At 42.4% G+C, this 14670-nt stretch overlaps 1 protein-coding gene across 4 annotated transcripts; it reads right to left on the reverse strand.

Annotated features, from left to right (window-relative positions):
- Positions 1 to 205: 205 nt before the first annotated feature.
- Positions 206 to 13983, reverse strand: LOC110488494 (E3 ubiquitin-protein transferase MAEA). 4 transcript variants are annotated; one of them, XR_016486218.1, is made up of 10 exons: positions 13846 to 13983; positions 13535 to 13649; positions 12239 to 12421; positions 11719 to 11922; positions 11404 to 11526; positions 11243 to 11319; positions 11021 to 11129; positions 7399 to 9949; positions 1624 to 1819; positions 206 to 1519 (listed from the first exon to the last, which is right to left on the reverse strand). XR_016486218.1 is itself a non-coding variant. In XM_036942660.2 (10 exons), exons 2-10 carry the CDS (start codon positions 13601 to 13603, stop codon positions 1424 to 1426), a joined length of 1191 nt encoding a protein of 396 aa, XP_036798555.1. In that variant the 5' UTR covers positions 13604 to 13649; positions 13846 to 13979; the 3' UTR covers positions 206 to 1423. The 4 variants fall into 4 exon arrangements, 2 of the variants coding, with proteins under 2 accessions (XP_036798555.1, XP_036798556.1); XR_016486219.1 differs by having other exon boundaries at positions 13796 to 13972; XM_036942660.2 differs by having other exon boundaries at positions 7399 to 7532; positions 13846 to 13979.
- Between the last annotated feature and the right edge of the window lie 687 nt (positions 13984 to 14670).

A 14670-nucleotide genomic window follows, 5' to 3' on the forward strand; every position in this document is an offset into this window, starting at 1 on the left:
ACAAACTCCATATTAATGCCCATGATTTTGGAATGATATATTCAAAGAGCAGTTGTCCACATACTTTTGGTCATGTGTATGTTGCCAATTGCCATTGATTTTAATCTGGGTATGCATAACTCACTGTCATATTCAATATGATAAAGCAGCACTTTAACTTCTATGGAGATGTTGGGTGGATAGAAAGAAAGACAGGACCCAAATGTAGTAAAACAATTTTATCATCAATAATTAATCTATCCTACCAATATAAACATGCATCATCAGTTTCTAAAGCCTCTCTACAATAACAATACTAAACAGTTCAGAAGCAACCAACCAAGATGGGAAGAAAAAAGGTGGGAGGGATGGTAGGTACTGAAACATATGTTAAGGTGACCCTTGCTCATTTCAAGGAACTCCTTGGACCAACTATAGCCCCTTGAGAAATCTGCAGCAATTTGTGTTAGTCATACAAAATGTCTTAAAATCAGCAATAGATAATACAAAATGAAGAGCAAAAAATATAATCAAAATTCTCTTTAATTACAATGCAATGTTCATCGTTGAAAGATATGTATGAAATTAAGTCAATCAGTATTTTGACTATGTCAGAGTTGTTTTAACTAAATATCAAAAGTACACTGATGAATTAACCCATCCTTCTGAAAAAAAAGTATTTTGTAAGTTACACCATTCATCAAGGTCCACTTCAGGTGGTGAGCAGACCTGGCATGTTCCCATGTAGACACAAATCCACAATGATACTCAAAAGTGTAGTAGAGTTTACATTAGGTCTGTGTACAAGGTTGCCATACCATATTTCAAGCAACAACAGTGAGACTGTTCAAGCCTGACCAGTGGAAGGTCTAGGATGAGTTTTCTTAAAATGTTTCCTATAACATTTTGAAAGACCTGAATCTGCACACAAATGCTCAATACGCTAGTATTTACATTATCAAGTGTATCGTCCCAGATCTGCAATCACAGATTTCACAGTGGGGGACAAACACAATATTACCAATTTTAAGGTGTTTCTATTTATCCCTCACGGCTACACAGAAATGATGTAAATTGTGCGCATCATGAAATTAGTGCCATCATGTAGCAAACACCAAGGTGATCAGCCTGTGGTTCTGATTGAAGTAAGTCTGATTTATCTAAGGTAAAACGGCAAAAGATAAGCTCTTATCATATTGGAGCAACACCGAGTTATAATGATGCACACTGCTGGTTGGACTGCAAGTTAAATAAAAGTCAGAACATCAACACTTTAAATATAAGTCTGTTAATTAGTCCAGTTTCACAAATCTACCCAAGGTGATTTTGGCCCTGCTCTCCATAGTGGGAGGCAGGTTTGGCTGAGTCACATGGGGGCTGGAGGCTCTGCTGTGGGATCCACTGCAGAGGTGTATGCATCACATGAGATCCAGTATCCACCCCATCACATGATGTACACCTTCTCAGCCTGAGAGAAGTTGAAGACTTCTTTGGTTCTGGGGCAGATCACCTTGTCATCTTGGCGAATGGATAGAAGAGACTAGAAAAGGAAGGACAAATTATTAATATCAATAATAAATGAAAACAATGAATAATATTCCATTGCCATTGTAAATAAAACATGTGTGGGATGTCGAGACTCACATTGTATCCATACACATAGCCGTTGGGCAGCATCATGGGTGGGTTGTTCTCGTTCATCACCTCCCCAGAGATTTTGCACACCAGACGGGAGTTGGCACAGTGTGCCATGGGCAGGGGCTGTGCCAGTTTGTTCAGGGACTTGCTACACACAGGGCAGTCAGGGTTTATGGAGGTGCTATCTTCCTTATAGCACTGACTGGGAGCAGAAAGGTTAAGGGATGAAATTTGATAATTTTGCTTCCATTCCATTACTTCACAGCTGGAGGTCTGTGGCAGAACACATTGAGCCACATTTTTAAGACTTATGTACCCTGATGTGCGGTTTTGGATAAGGTCTGCCATCACAACCAAAAGGAGACAGAAAGCACATCAGCAAAAAAAGCAGACGACAAACCACTGCTCCCAAGTGGCGCAGCGGTCTAAGGCACTGCATCTCAGTGCTTGAGGCCACTACAGACACCCTGATTCGAATCCAGGCTCTATCACAACCGGCCGCGATTGGGAGTCCCATAGGGCAGAGCACAATTGGCCCAGCGTCGTCCAGGTTTGGCCGGTGTAGGCCGTCATTCTAAATAAGAATTTGTTCTTACCTTTTGTGACTACGGGGTATTTTCATTTTTGGAAAAAAAACTTTCCCGTAGTAAACAGGATTATTTGTCAGGACAAGATGCTAGAATATGCAGTTTACAGTTTAGGATACAGTTTAGGATACAGTTTAGGATAGAAAACACTCTAAAGTTTCCAAAACTGTAAAAATATTGTCTGTGAGTATAACAGAACTGATGTTGCAGGCGAAAGCCTGAGAAAAATCAAATCCGGAAGTGCCTCATGTTTTGAAAGCGCTGCGTTCCAATGTGTCCCTATTGAGCAGTGACTGGGCTATCAACCAGATTACTATTTCTCCGTATTCCCGAAGGTGTCTACAGCATTGTGACCTAGTTTTACGCATTGATGTTGAAGAATACCCGTAGGCAGCAACATTGCGCAAGTGGTCACCTGATGCTCCCAGAGAGATTCTCGTGTAAAATACAGAGGTAGCCATTACTCCAATCGGTCCTACTGAAAAACTAATTGTCCCGATGGATATATTATCGAACAGATATTTGAAAAACACCTTGAGGATTGATTATAAACAACGTTTGCCATGTTTCTGTCGATATTATGGAGCTAATTTGGAATATTTTTCGCCTGTTTTCGTGACTGCAATTTCCGGCCGATTTCTCAGCCAAACGTGAAGAACAAATAGAGCTATTTCGCCTACAAAAATAATATTTTTGGAAAAAAGGAACATTTGCTATCTAACTGGGAGTCTCGTGAGTGAAAACATCCGAAGCTCATCAAAGGTAAACAATTTAATTTGATTGCTTTTCTGATTTCCGTGACCAAGTTACCTGCTGCTAGCTGGACAAAATGCTATGCTAGGCTATCGATAAACTTACACAAATGCTTGTCTAGCTTTGGCTGTAAAGCATATTTAGAAAATCTGAGATGACAGGGTGATTAACAAAAGGCTAAGCTGTGTCTCAATATCTTTCACTTGTGATTTTCATGAATAGGAATATTTTCTAGTAATATTTATGTCTGTTGCGTTATGCTAACTAGTGTCAGATGATGACAACGGTCCCGTTCACGGGATGGGGTGTCACTAGAGGTTAACTGCATTACCTAGTCAAATAAATAACTTGTGGACTTGTTTACGTGCTGCTGTGCGTTTTGTTGCTAGCGTCACTTTGCTACCTGCCAACTTGACGGTTTTTACAGTTTAATTACCGTTTTAAAATGATTATTTTTTTCCCCTCGCTTGAGGGGAAAACTTTTTCACCCCGGACGCTTTATCTGGACATGGTTCTACAGGACCTCCACCAGCCGAAACTAAGTAGTAATATTAACATTATGCCTTCTAATTGCAGTTGCTGTACTCATAATATACAGGAACAATCGCCTTATGGTGAGGACAGCCGTGCTGCAAGCCCAGCTTCAGACGCAATCGTTAGGCAAGGGTAATTTAAGTGTAGGAAAGGATGAAACAGCGTCTGAGCCACAAATAAGTACAGATAGTAGTATAAATCCCCTCGCACAGTCCCCCGCAACCGGACAATTTTCTCATGGCTTCTGGAAGGAAATGTTGTAGGAATGCTCAACCGGTGTCGCTCATTCAACCGACAGAAACTTTCAACCGGTTCTCCCCATTAAGCAACAAGTCGGAGTCAGAGGCTGAGCCTTCTCTGCTCTCTCTTCCACCCGTTATGGGGTCTGAGATGCCGAAGCCTCCCAGCATTAGCTCTGACAAATTGAAAACCCTAGTCATTGGCAACTCCATTACCCGCAGTATTAGACTTTTAAAAAATCATCCAGCGATCATACACTGTTTACCAGGGGGGCAGGGCTACTGACGTTAAGGCTAATCTGAAGATGGTGCTGGCTAAAGCTAAAATTGGCGAGTGTAGAGGGATATTGTTATCCACGTCAGCACCAACGATGTTAGGATGAAACAGTCAGAGGTCACCAAGCACAACATAGCCAGCCTCAGCACGTAAATCAGCTAGAAAGATGTCGGCATCAAGTAATTGTCTCTGGCCCCATCCCACAAGATAGAATTTGTAGATAATTGGCCCTCTTTGTGGGACTCACCCACAAACAGGACCAAGCCTGGCCTGCTGAGGAGTGACAGACTCCATCCTAGCTGGAGGGGTGCTCTCATCTTATCTATGAAAATAGACAGGGCTCCAACTCCTCTAGCTGATAGACAGCCTGCCAGCTTAGTGGATTCTGCCACTAGCAGTCAGTGTAGTCAGCTCAGCTATCTCCATTGAGACCGTGTCCGTGCCTCGATCTAGGTTGGGCAAAACTAAACATGGCGGTGATCGCTTTAGCAATCTCACTGGAATAAAGACCTCCTCCATTCCTGTCATTATTGAAAGAGATTGTGATACCTCACATCTCAAAATAGGGCTACTTAATGTTAGATCCCACACTTCCAAGGCAGTTATAGTCAATGAAATAATCACTGATCATAATCTTAATCATGATTGGCCTGACTGAAACATGGCTTAAGCATGATGAATTTACTGTGATAAATGAGGACTCTCCTCCTGGCTCCTCACTAGTGACCATATCCCCCACGCATCCCGCAAAGGCGAAGGTGTTGCTAACATTTACGATACCAAATTTCAATTTACAAAAAAAAAAACTGTTTTCGTCTTTTGATCTTCTAGTCATGAAATCTATGCAGCCTACTCAATCACTTTTTATAGCTACTGTTTACAGGCCTCCTGGACCATATACAGCGTTCCTCACTGAGTTCCCTGAATTCCTATAGGACTTTGTAGTCATGGCAGATAATATTCACATTTTTGGAGACTTTAATATTCACATGTCAAAGTCCACAGACCCACTCCAAAAGGCTTTCGGAGACATCATCAACTGGGTGGGTTTTGTTCAAAATGTCTCCGGACCTACTCAGCGCCACAGTCATACTCTAGATCGTGTTTTGTCCCGTGGAATAAATAGTGGATCTTAATGTTTTTCCTCGTAATCCTGGACTATCGGACCACCATTTTATTACGTTTGCAATCGCAACAAATAATCTGCTCAGACCCCAACCAAGGCTCATCAAAAGCTGTGTTATAAATTCTCTGACAACCCAAAGATTCCTAGATGCCCTTCCAGACTCCCTACCCAAGGACGTCAGAATACAACAATCAGTTAACCACCTAACTGAGGAATTTAATTTAACCTTGAGTATTACTCTAGATGCAGTCGCACCTCTAAAAACAAAAAACATTTGAACCTAGCTCCCTGGTATACCAAAAATTCCCGAACCCTGAAGCCAGCTTCCAGAAATTTGGAAAGGAAATGGCGCTACACCAAACTGGAAATCTTTCCGATTCGCTTGGAAAGACAGTACTGTGCAGTATCGAAGAGCCCTCACTGCTGCTCGATCATCCTATTTTTCCAACTTAATTGAGGAGAATAAGAACAATCCTACATTTCTTATTGATACTGTTGCAAAGCTAACTAAAACACAGCATTCCCCAGGAGAGGATGGCTTTCACTTCAGCAGTGATAAATTCATGAACTTCTTTGATGAAAAGATCAAATTACAGACTCCTCTTTAAATCTGCGTATTTCTCCAAAGCTCAGTTGTCCTGAGTCTGCACAACACTGCCAGGACCTAGGATCAAGGGAGACACTCAAGGTTTTTAATACTATATCTCTTGACACATTGATGAAAATAGTAATGGCCTCTACACCTTCAAGGTGCATACTGGAACCTATTCCAACTAAACCAATGAAAGAGCTGCTTCCTGTGCTTGTCCCTCCTATGTTGAACATAATAAACGTCTCTCTATCCACCGGATGTGTACCAAACTCACTAAAAGTGGCAGTAATAAAGCCTCTCCTGAAAAAGCCAAACCTTGACCCAGAAAATATAAAAAACTATTATCCTATATCAAATCTGCCATTCCTCTCAAAACATTTTGAAAAAGCTGTTGCGCAGCAACTCACTGCCTTCCTGAAGACAAACAATGTATACGAAACGCTTCGGTATACGAAACGCTTCGTTTTAGACCCCATCATAGCACTGAGACTGCACTCGTGAAGGTGGTAAATTAACCTTTAATGGCGTCAGACCAAGGCTCTGCATCTGTCCCCGTGCTCCTAGACCTTAGTGCTGCTTTAGATACCATCAATCACCACATTCTTTTGAAGAGATTGGAAACTCAAATTTGTAAATTTCACTTGAGTGGGTTGAGTCTGACATGATCTTCCTGTTCGAGTTGTCGCCCCCCTTGGCTTCGTACCGTGGGGGAGATCTTCGTGGGCTATACTCTGCCTTGTCTCAGGGTAGTAAGTTGGTGGTTGAAGATATCCCTCCAGTGGTGTGGGGGCTGTTCTTTGGCAAGGTGGTTGGGGATATATCCTGCCTGGTTGGCCCTGTCCGGGGGTAGAGTCGGACGGGGCCATAGTGTCTCCCGACCCCTCCCGTCTCAGCCTCCAGTAATTATGCTGCAATAGTTTGTGTCGGGGGGGGGGCTAGGGTCAGTCTGTTATATCTGGAGTATTTCTCCTGTCTTATCCAGTGTCCTGTGTGAATTTAAGTATGCTCCCTCTAATTCTCTCGCTCTCTCTTTCTCTCCTCAGAGGCCATGAGCCCTAGGACCATGCCTCAGGACTACCTGGCCTGATGACTCCTTGCTGTCCCCAGTCCACCTGGTCGTGCTGCTGCTCCAGTTTCAACTGTTCTGCCTGCGGCTATGGAACCCTGACCTGTTCACCGGACGTGCTACCTTGTCCCGGACCTGCTGTTTTCAACTCTCTACCACACCTGCTGTCTCTAACTCTGAATGTTCGAATGAAAAGCCAACTGCCATTTACTCCTGAGCTGCTGACATGTTGCACCCTCTACAACCACTGATTATTTTTATTTGACCCTGCTGGCCATCTATGAATGTTTGAACATCTTGGCCATGTACAATTATAATCTCCACCCAGCACAGCCAGAAGAGGACTGGCCACCCCTCAGAGCCTGGTTCCTTTCTAGGTTTCTTCCTAGGTTCCTGCCTTTCTAGGGAGTTTTTCCTAGCCACCGTGCTTCTACATCTGCATCGTTGCTGTTTAGGGTTTTAGGCTGGGTTTCTGTATAGCACTTTGACATTGGCTGATGTAAAAAGAGCTTCATAAATACATTTTATTGATTGATTAAATAAAAAATGATGTTCCTACGAGGAATAGCAAAACTAAGGAGCACAGAGTGGTGACCAGAAAGGATACGGAGTTTTGATAGCAGACAAGCCGGCCTGGAGTGTGATGGTAAACACAGAGTTGTTGCCCAGCTGATGTAATCTGTAGTTGTCGTATCTGAACTGTTGTATCAGCATTTTCCAGCGGGCTGGATCCAGGAGATCCTGTGAGGGTTGATTGACAAAGAGATAATCAGACCCTTTTTTTTTTATTCCACCTTTATTTAACCAGGTAGGCAAGTTGAGAACAAGTTCTCATTCACAACTGCGACCTGGCCAAGATAAAGCAAAGCAGTGCGACAAAAACAACAAAGTTTCACATAAACGTACAGTCAATAACCCAATAGAAAAATCTATGTACAGTGTGTGCAAATGTAGAAGATTAGGGATGTAAAGGCAATAAATAAGCCATAGTGGTGAAGTAATTACAATTTAGCATTAACACTGGAGTGATAGATGAGCAGATACTGTGCAAGTAGAGATGCTGGGGTACAAAAGTGCAACAAGATAAATAAGAATATGGGGATGCAGTAGTTCGGTGTGCTATTTACAGATAGGCTGTGTACAGGTACAGTGATCAGTAAGCTGTTCTGACAGCTGATGCTTAAAGTTAGAGAGGGAGATATGTCTCCAGCTTCAGTGATTTTTGCAATTCGTTCCAGTCATTGGCAGCAGAGAACTGGAAAGAAAGGTGTTGGCCTTGGGGATGACCAGTGAAATATACCTGCTGGAGCGCGTGCTACAGGTGTCTGTTGCTATGGTGACCAGTGAGCTGAGATATGGTGGGGCTTTACCTAGCAAAGACTTATAGATGACCTGGAGCCAGTGGGTTTGGCGATAAATATGTAGCGAGGGCCAGCCAACGAGAGCATACAGGTCGCAGGTGCTGGGTAGTATATGGGGCTTTGGTGACAAAATGGATGGCACTGTGATAGACTACATCCTGTTTGATGACTATAGTGTTGGAGGCTATTTTGTAAATGACATCAAAGTTAATCAGGATCGGTAGGATAGTCAGTTTTACGAGGGTATGATTGGCAGCATGAGTGAAGGGGGCTTTGTTGCAGAATAGGATGGCAATTCTAGATTTAATTGTTGATTGCAGATGCTTAATGCGAGTCTGGAATGAGAGTTTACAGTCTAACCAGACACCTAGGTATTTGTAGTTGTCCACATATTCTAAGTCAGAACGTTGCAGAGTAGTGATGCTCGTCGGGCAGCAATCGGTTGAAGAGCATGCATTTAGTTTTACTAGCGTTTAAAAGCAGTTGGAGGCCACGGAAGGAATGTTGTATGGCATTGAAGCTAGTTTGGAGGTTTATTAACAGTGTCCAAAGAAGGGCCAGATGTATACAGATCATAGGTCTACAGTATTTTGACATGCACAAAGTAGGGATTTAACGATTCACAGATACGGATCGGTCCCGATCCAAATTAAGCATGCATCGGTAAGAAAACCAACTCTTTTTTTCTGTCTTATTACAAAAATAACTTGAATCTTTTCTGACTGAATTTATGCATTCTCTCCTTCAGCCTATCAAACTTTTATTCATGTAACTGCGCATGACATTGACCCACAACTCAGATAACTGTGCTCACAGTGCGGGAGACGCAGCACCTTCAGATGTTTGTAAATTGAATTTCGCAATATTAAGTCATAGGCTTTATTAATTGAGGGACAACTAATGTATTTTCCTGGGTCAGTATGGGGATGAGGTAGGTAGGTAGATTTTGGAGCATGCTCGGTTCCAACCCAACCACTTGTTTGAAAAAGTGGAGTAGGGTTCACAATAAGTTCAAGGCAAAGAAACAAGGATCGCAGTGGAGATGCTGCCTGCTTGTTTGGCACGTGAAGCATGTGAAGACTGAAAGCAAAATGCAGTCTTCACAAAAGAATGAGCTAGGTTGTATTTTCTATTGTAGTCGACAAGTAGAGTTGCCATGTTTTGCTAACAAAAGCTAGTGTCAGCTACTTAGCTGGCTAGTGGCTAGCTAGCCTAGCAGCAGAAAAAACAAGCCAACTAACTAAAGATCTTTTTATAACTTTAACAAATATAATTTTATCTGAGAAAGAAAGAAAATCATAAGCTTGTTCAAAGTACTTTGGTTCACAGTGCACACAAATAACTGAGTCTATGCATCCATCAAGGGGTGTGTATGTGAGAAGATCAAAGATCTTTTATGCATCATTGATGGTCTTGGGTTGAGTTGTCCTCTCCTAACCATGTCTTCCTGCTATGGAAGAGCTTCCCACTTGTTTAACTTGCAAGCCTGTCACACTGGCTCTTGGAGATGGTTGTGTCAGGGGACAACCCTCTTCCACTCTCCAGGTTGGTAGTTGCCAGAAGGGAGGGGGTGTCAACAAAAAAGGGAGCCACAATTCTTGCGTTTGGCTCATGAGCTTAATCTGTGGAGGACAGGTAGTTCAGGAGGGCAACACAAGCCCTTAGCGTTTTCAGGGATAAACCCGATTAGGTGACCAAGAATCTTCATCCTTGCAGCCATGATCTCGCACGCATTATCTGACTCTCCGACAGAGTGGCGATAGTTCCAGGTACCCTCAAGTTCATTGAGACGGACACCTGTGAGTGAGTGGTAACAAGAGAATATATGTCAGATATAATATACATATGGTAAACAAAAACACCACCCCATTTTCCAGAAACCATACTCCAAACGCCTTGATAAAAATGGCATTTCTCATATAGAGGTGAATACAAGTAATCGTTAACAAGGGAAATTAGAAACAGAAAAAGTGAAACTGTCTCCAACATGCCTTTATCAACATACCTGAATAAGGGCGCATGCAGTTCTCATGTAGGGGGAAGCTATCTCCCAGGAAAACACAAGGACTTGGCGTTGTGGTACCTGGCAGGATAGCTTGCAGTGGAAAAATCGAGGGTCTTCTGCAGCAGTTTGGACCCAAATTAACTCTTGAAACACTCACCATACTTCTCTCGGCCATATATCCCTACGTCCACAATTGTGAACATGTAGCGAGCATCTTCTCAGTCTCCGTATCTCGCCTGTCATGTGTTGCTTGGTACAGAAAATCTAGATCCCGGGGAATTTGCACAACTCCAGTCAATTGTCTCTCTGTGTACTCTTATTCTCCAGCACGTGTCTTCCTTGTTTGGCTGTAGATGGCTATTACCAGCTCATCTCCCTCTACTGTACCGGGGTAATAATGCCGCTTTTCCTCCTCTTTCTTTTCATACGAACGTCCTTTTAGAGAGCACGCGAGCACACTAGTTGCGCCCCCCCACCCCCCCAATCTGATAGTGGTAGATGCTCAATCTGCTCTATGGCTCAGCTCACACACTACATCATGCTCACACACACACACAGCTCAGAGAAGTCAGCTCAGTCAGACCCAGCTCAGCTCCTGAGCATAACATATTAATTTAGTGTGAAAAATGAATGTGTTCATGCAACAATTGTTAGTGCAATATTTTCAAATTAAAAGTAGAACTCCTATATCGGAGTCCATGTATCTAGATGCGTATCGAATTGTGCTTGCAAGGAAGGGGGATACCTAGTCAGTTGTACAACTGAATGCATTCAACTGAAATCTGTCTTCCGCATTTAACCCAACCCTACAAAGGAGGCATATGCGAGTGCATTCACACTAGAGATCACTACTATGGTATTACCTTATAAGGGGAGATATGGGTGTCTGAGGGGAACGCCAGCATGCCCATAACCTGCCGCACTTCGTCCAGCTGACCCCCCTCCGCTTGGCTGAAGTGCTTCCGCGCATGTCTGTGAGAAACATGGTTCATGATTGTTCTCATTTCAACTATGAATATATGTTTCAACATTAACTTGAATATTTTAATATAGGATGTGCTATGGCAGTTTAAACGGATTCCTACCTGACAGCGTCCATGCGCTTGTTCTGTCGAATGAGCTCGATAAACTCCTGGATTCGCAGGCTAAACTCCAAGCAGCTCTGGAAGGAAAAGCATCAATGAGTTCATATATAACGTAATGTATGAGACACTGCCATTGTGATCTACTAACAGACATGGCTCACCTTCATCTTGCGGAGGCGTGACTTGTTGTCATGGCACCAGGCCAAACAGGTGGCTGTTTCCTGTCGCTCCAGTGACTCCTCCACCTCTTTGGCTGTGAGGAACATCTCAATGTTGACCAGATCCTGGAGAACAGGGGGAAAGCGGGGTTATGTCAAATAGAGACAGCACACGTAGTTCTCTAAGCAATTGAAATACTAGGAGCTCTACAAGCAATTTGAGATACCACAGAAGTCGCTTTCTGTAAGGAATAAGGAACTCGATTGTAGCATCCATGTATATAAGATGACATGTTGACAGAAAGAAGTGGGATGCACCTCAATGCCACTTTGCCGTGCCAGTTTGACCGCTGTGTTGTAATAGCCACACCGCAGCAAGTGTTCTACCATCATGCGGTCCATTCGTTTCTTCTTCCAGACGTTGACGCCTGCTGGTTGGTCGCTGCTGTGTTCCTTCAGGTGTTCAATCCTCCGCTTACACAGCTTAGCACTCTCATCCTCAGCCTGGATGGACTCAGCAGCCTACACAACATCCACCATTTAGATTTTGTATACTTACAACAACATGCACTCTCTCTTTGTATTGTATTTTACTGCTATATTTTTCTACTAAGTTTCATGATGATGAATCATTGTTCTGTCTTGGAAATCGCTCAATAAAAATACAATATTTGACAAGTGTTTGGATTTGAAAACATGTAAAGGTGGCTTATTTTCAGAAATTCTCCCTGAAATAGCAGTAGCTAAGCTATCTGGGGTTGGAGGAGGAATACCATTTAAAAAAATGCACAGCAATATTCCAATGCTAATTGTTCTGAGAACAACTGGATGAACCTACCTTTCTCTTCAGGGCACTGAGCTTCTCCACCACCCCATCCAGAAGGGACACCACAGAATCCACCACTGGGAAACTGCTGAGGGTCTTCTCCAGCTCTGCCACCACCATGGTTACGTGACTCGTCTCCCGGTCAATGTTCTTCTGTGCAGCTCTGAAGCGCTTGTTCAGAGTTTCATATGGTACCTGTACAAATTAACAATGCAAGACCTAAGAGGCTTCAGTAGTACATTCTGACTATCTAATAATCATTCTTTGGCTGAAGTTTCCAATTATTTGACACATAACTTGTTGAGAACATATCCACCAATATATGACACTTTCCAACCAATCACTAAGGCATCAACACAGAACAGCAATCTTACATAACCGTCTAATTATGCTAACATAACTACTAAAATGGCATACAACTACTCTTGCAACCCTTAATGAATTAAATAACTATTCTGGTAAAATGGCCACTAACAAAGCAAAACATTAGCCGTATATGGCAGCAGCCACAGACCAACAGTGTCGCAGTGTGATATGGCTGCAGACTGAATCTTCTCAGCCATATTGAGGAGTACCTTGAGGACATAGCTCGATAGGGAAAAAGCGCTATCTAGCTAGCGCAATTTTGCTATAGCTACTAGTCACGTACAGAGCATAATTATACAGCTCCAAACGATCAACTGACTAGTATGCATCATGTTGCTTTGGATTTACTAGAGAGCTAACTACCTCGCAGCTGGTGACGACTCTTCATGCCATGTTGATTTCACAAGCGATGGTGAATTTGGAAACAAACGTGAATAGCTAACGTTACATGTCTCTATTAGCTAGTTATCTAACTAACGTAGTTAAATAAATGTAAACTAGAAAATAGTTAGCTATGAATAGGTGGCTTCCCACGCCACAGAAGAATATCGACGGAGAACCAGCGAACGTTAGTTAAAGTTTGCTAGTTAGCCTAGCTAGGTATCAACATAGCTGATTAAACTGGCTGGCTAGCAAAAGTAATGCCTACGAAATTATCTGTTTAGATAACAAAGTTAGTAAATAGTCAATTATCGAGACGATTGGAGGTTATCAACTAATAGCTTGATGTGGTGTATCTGACCACACCATCAAATCTGTTCGCATTAATCTTCACCATCTGACATCAGCCGTTGTTTAACAAACTTGCCCCCAGGCGTCGCTAGCTAACGTTAGCTAGTCATCCAAATAATCGAAATTAGTGCCTAGTTTGACAAATCTGAGGCTTGTGCCTGCATCATAATCGGTTCGTCTCGATATTCGTTCAAATAAGCAATTTCAAACCTTCAAAGTGGGATATTCTTGAACCTTCAGAGCCATGGAGAGTTGGGCAGCTGTCTCTTGCACCGCCATCTTCGTTTGTGAATTTCTCCAGATACTTTTTCATTGAGCCAGATAGCTGCCAAAAGGTTGAACGCACGATACGTTAGGATCGTAAGAAAATCCACACGTAAATTATTAAGATTGTAAGAAAAGCCATGCATGGAACGTAAACGTGAAATTTCATCTGAACATACAAACACCATGTTACGATTATGGACTAACATTTTGGACTTGAACAAATCTTGTCTTGCAATTCTGACCTACAAAAATACCTTTCAGAGTTTTGGCAGTTTCATCTCAACAATACAAAAAAACGTACACCAAAACAGCTTGTGAGGAGTGCTATGCAAACAAGCATAACGCAGCATAAAAAACGGAAGCCAGGGAAACCGGAAAGAGATATCTTGGACGTTTTCAAGTTAAAAGTCTCCATTCTCTATTACTCGTCAGTTGAGTTTACTTCACATTTAGGTAGATCGTGTAATGGATTTGTTTGCCAGTTTAAGTCTAGATAGCACTAGGCTGTATTATGCCTAAAACAGTGACGTTTCAGTCATTTAGATGTATCACTATAGCATGGGCATATGTCTGGGTGATGTGTACATCCCCATGCATGCACCTTATCAAAACATGACTATCAATATTGCACCATCCCATTCTCTACGATTTGTCTGCAATCATAACCAGTAGTATCTACCAGTAATAATGAAACAGAATAATATAAATAGATGAATCTATGAATTACGTATTTTCACTGCAGTCTTAGCCACTCATTTTTTAAAATGTATTTAATAACTCAAAATCTTGTCAAAGCATATTCTGAAGGAGGGGTTAATAAGAATTTAAAATAGTTTATATGAATCGGTTCATGAACATATGGACTTTGGGAGGGGAACAAGGGAGGGGTTAAACATAGGCCAAGTCTGGCATAAGCCTATTTCTATTTGACCTTTATTTAAGTAGACAAGTCAGTTAAGAACATATTCTTATTTACAATGATAGCATACCCTGGTAATGCTGGGCCAATTGTGTACCGCCCTATGGGACTCCCTATCACGGCAAGATATGATGCAGCCTGGATTTGAACCAGGGACTGC

This window comes from Oncorhynchus mykiss, chromosome 14 (assembly GCF_057628025.1).
Source record: "Oncorhynchus mykiss isolate SJ-2025 chromosome 14, ASM5762802v1, whole genome shotgun sequence".
Classification (NCBI taxonomy): domain Eukaryota; kingdom Metazoa; phylum Chordata; class Actinopteri; order Salmoniformes; family Salmonidae; genus Oncorhynchus; species Oncorhynchus mykiss.

Excerpts from the sequence above, each read along its gene's own strand:
- LOC110488494 (XM_036942660.2), bottom strand. The coding sequence starts at position 13,603 with ATGGCGGTGCAAGAGACAGCTGCCCAACTCTCCATGGCTCTGAAGGTT. Across the intron at positions 7,533-11,020 it reads CCCATATCTCCCCTTATAAG|GATCTCCTGGATCCAGCCCG; the intron begins GTAATACCATAG and ends CAACCCTCACAG. Across the intron at positions 1,820-7,398 it reads TTGTCTGCTATCAAAACTCC|TCAGTGCTATAAGGAAGATA; the intron begins GTATCCTTTCTG and ends TTCTGCTCCCAG.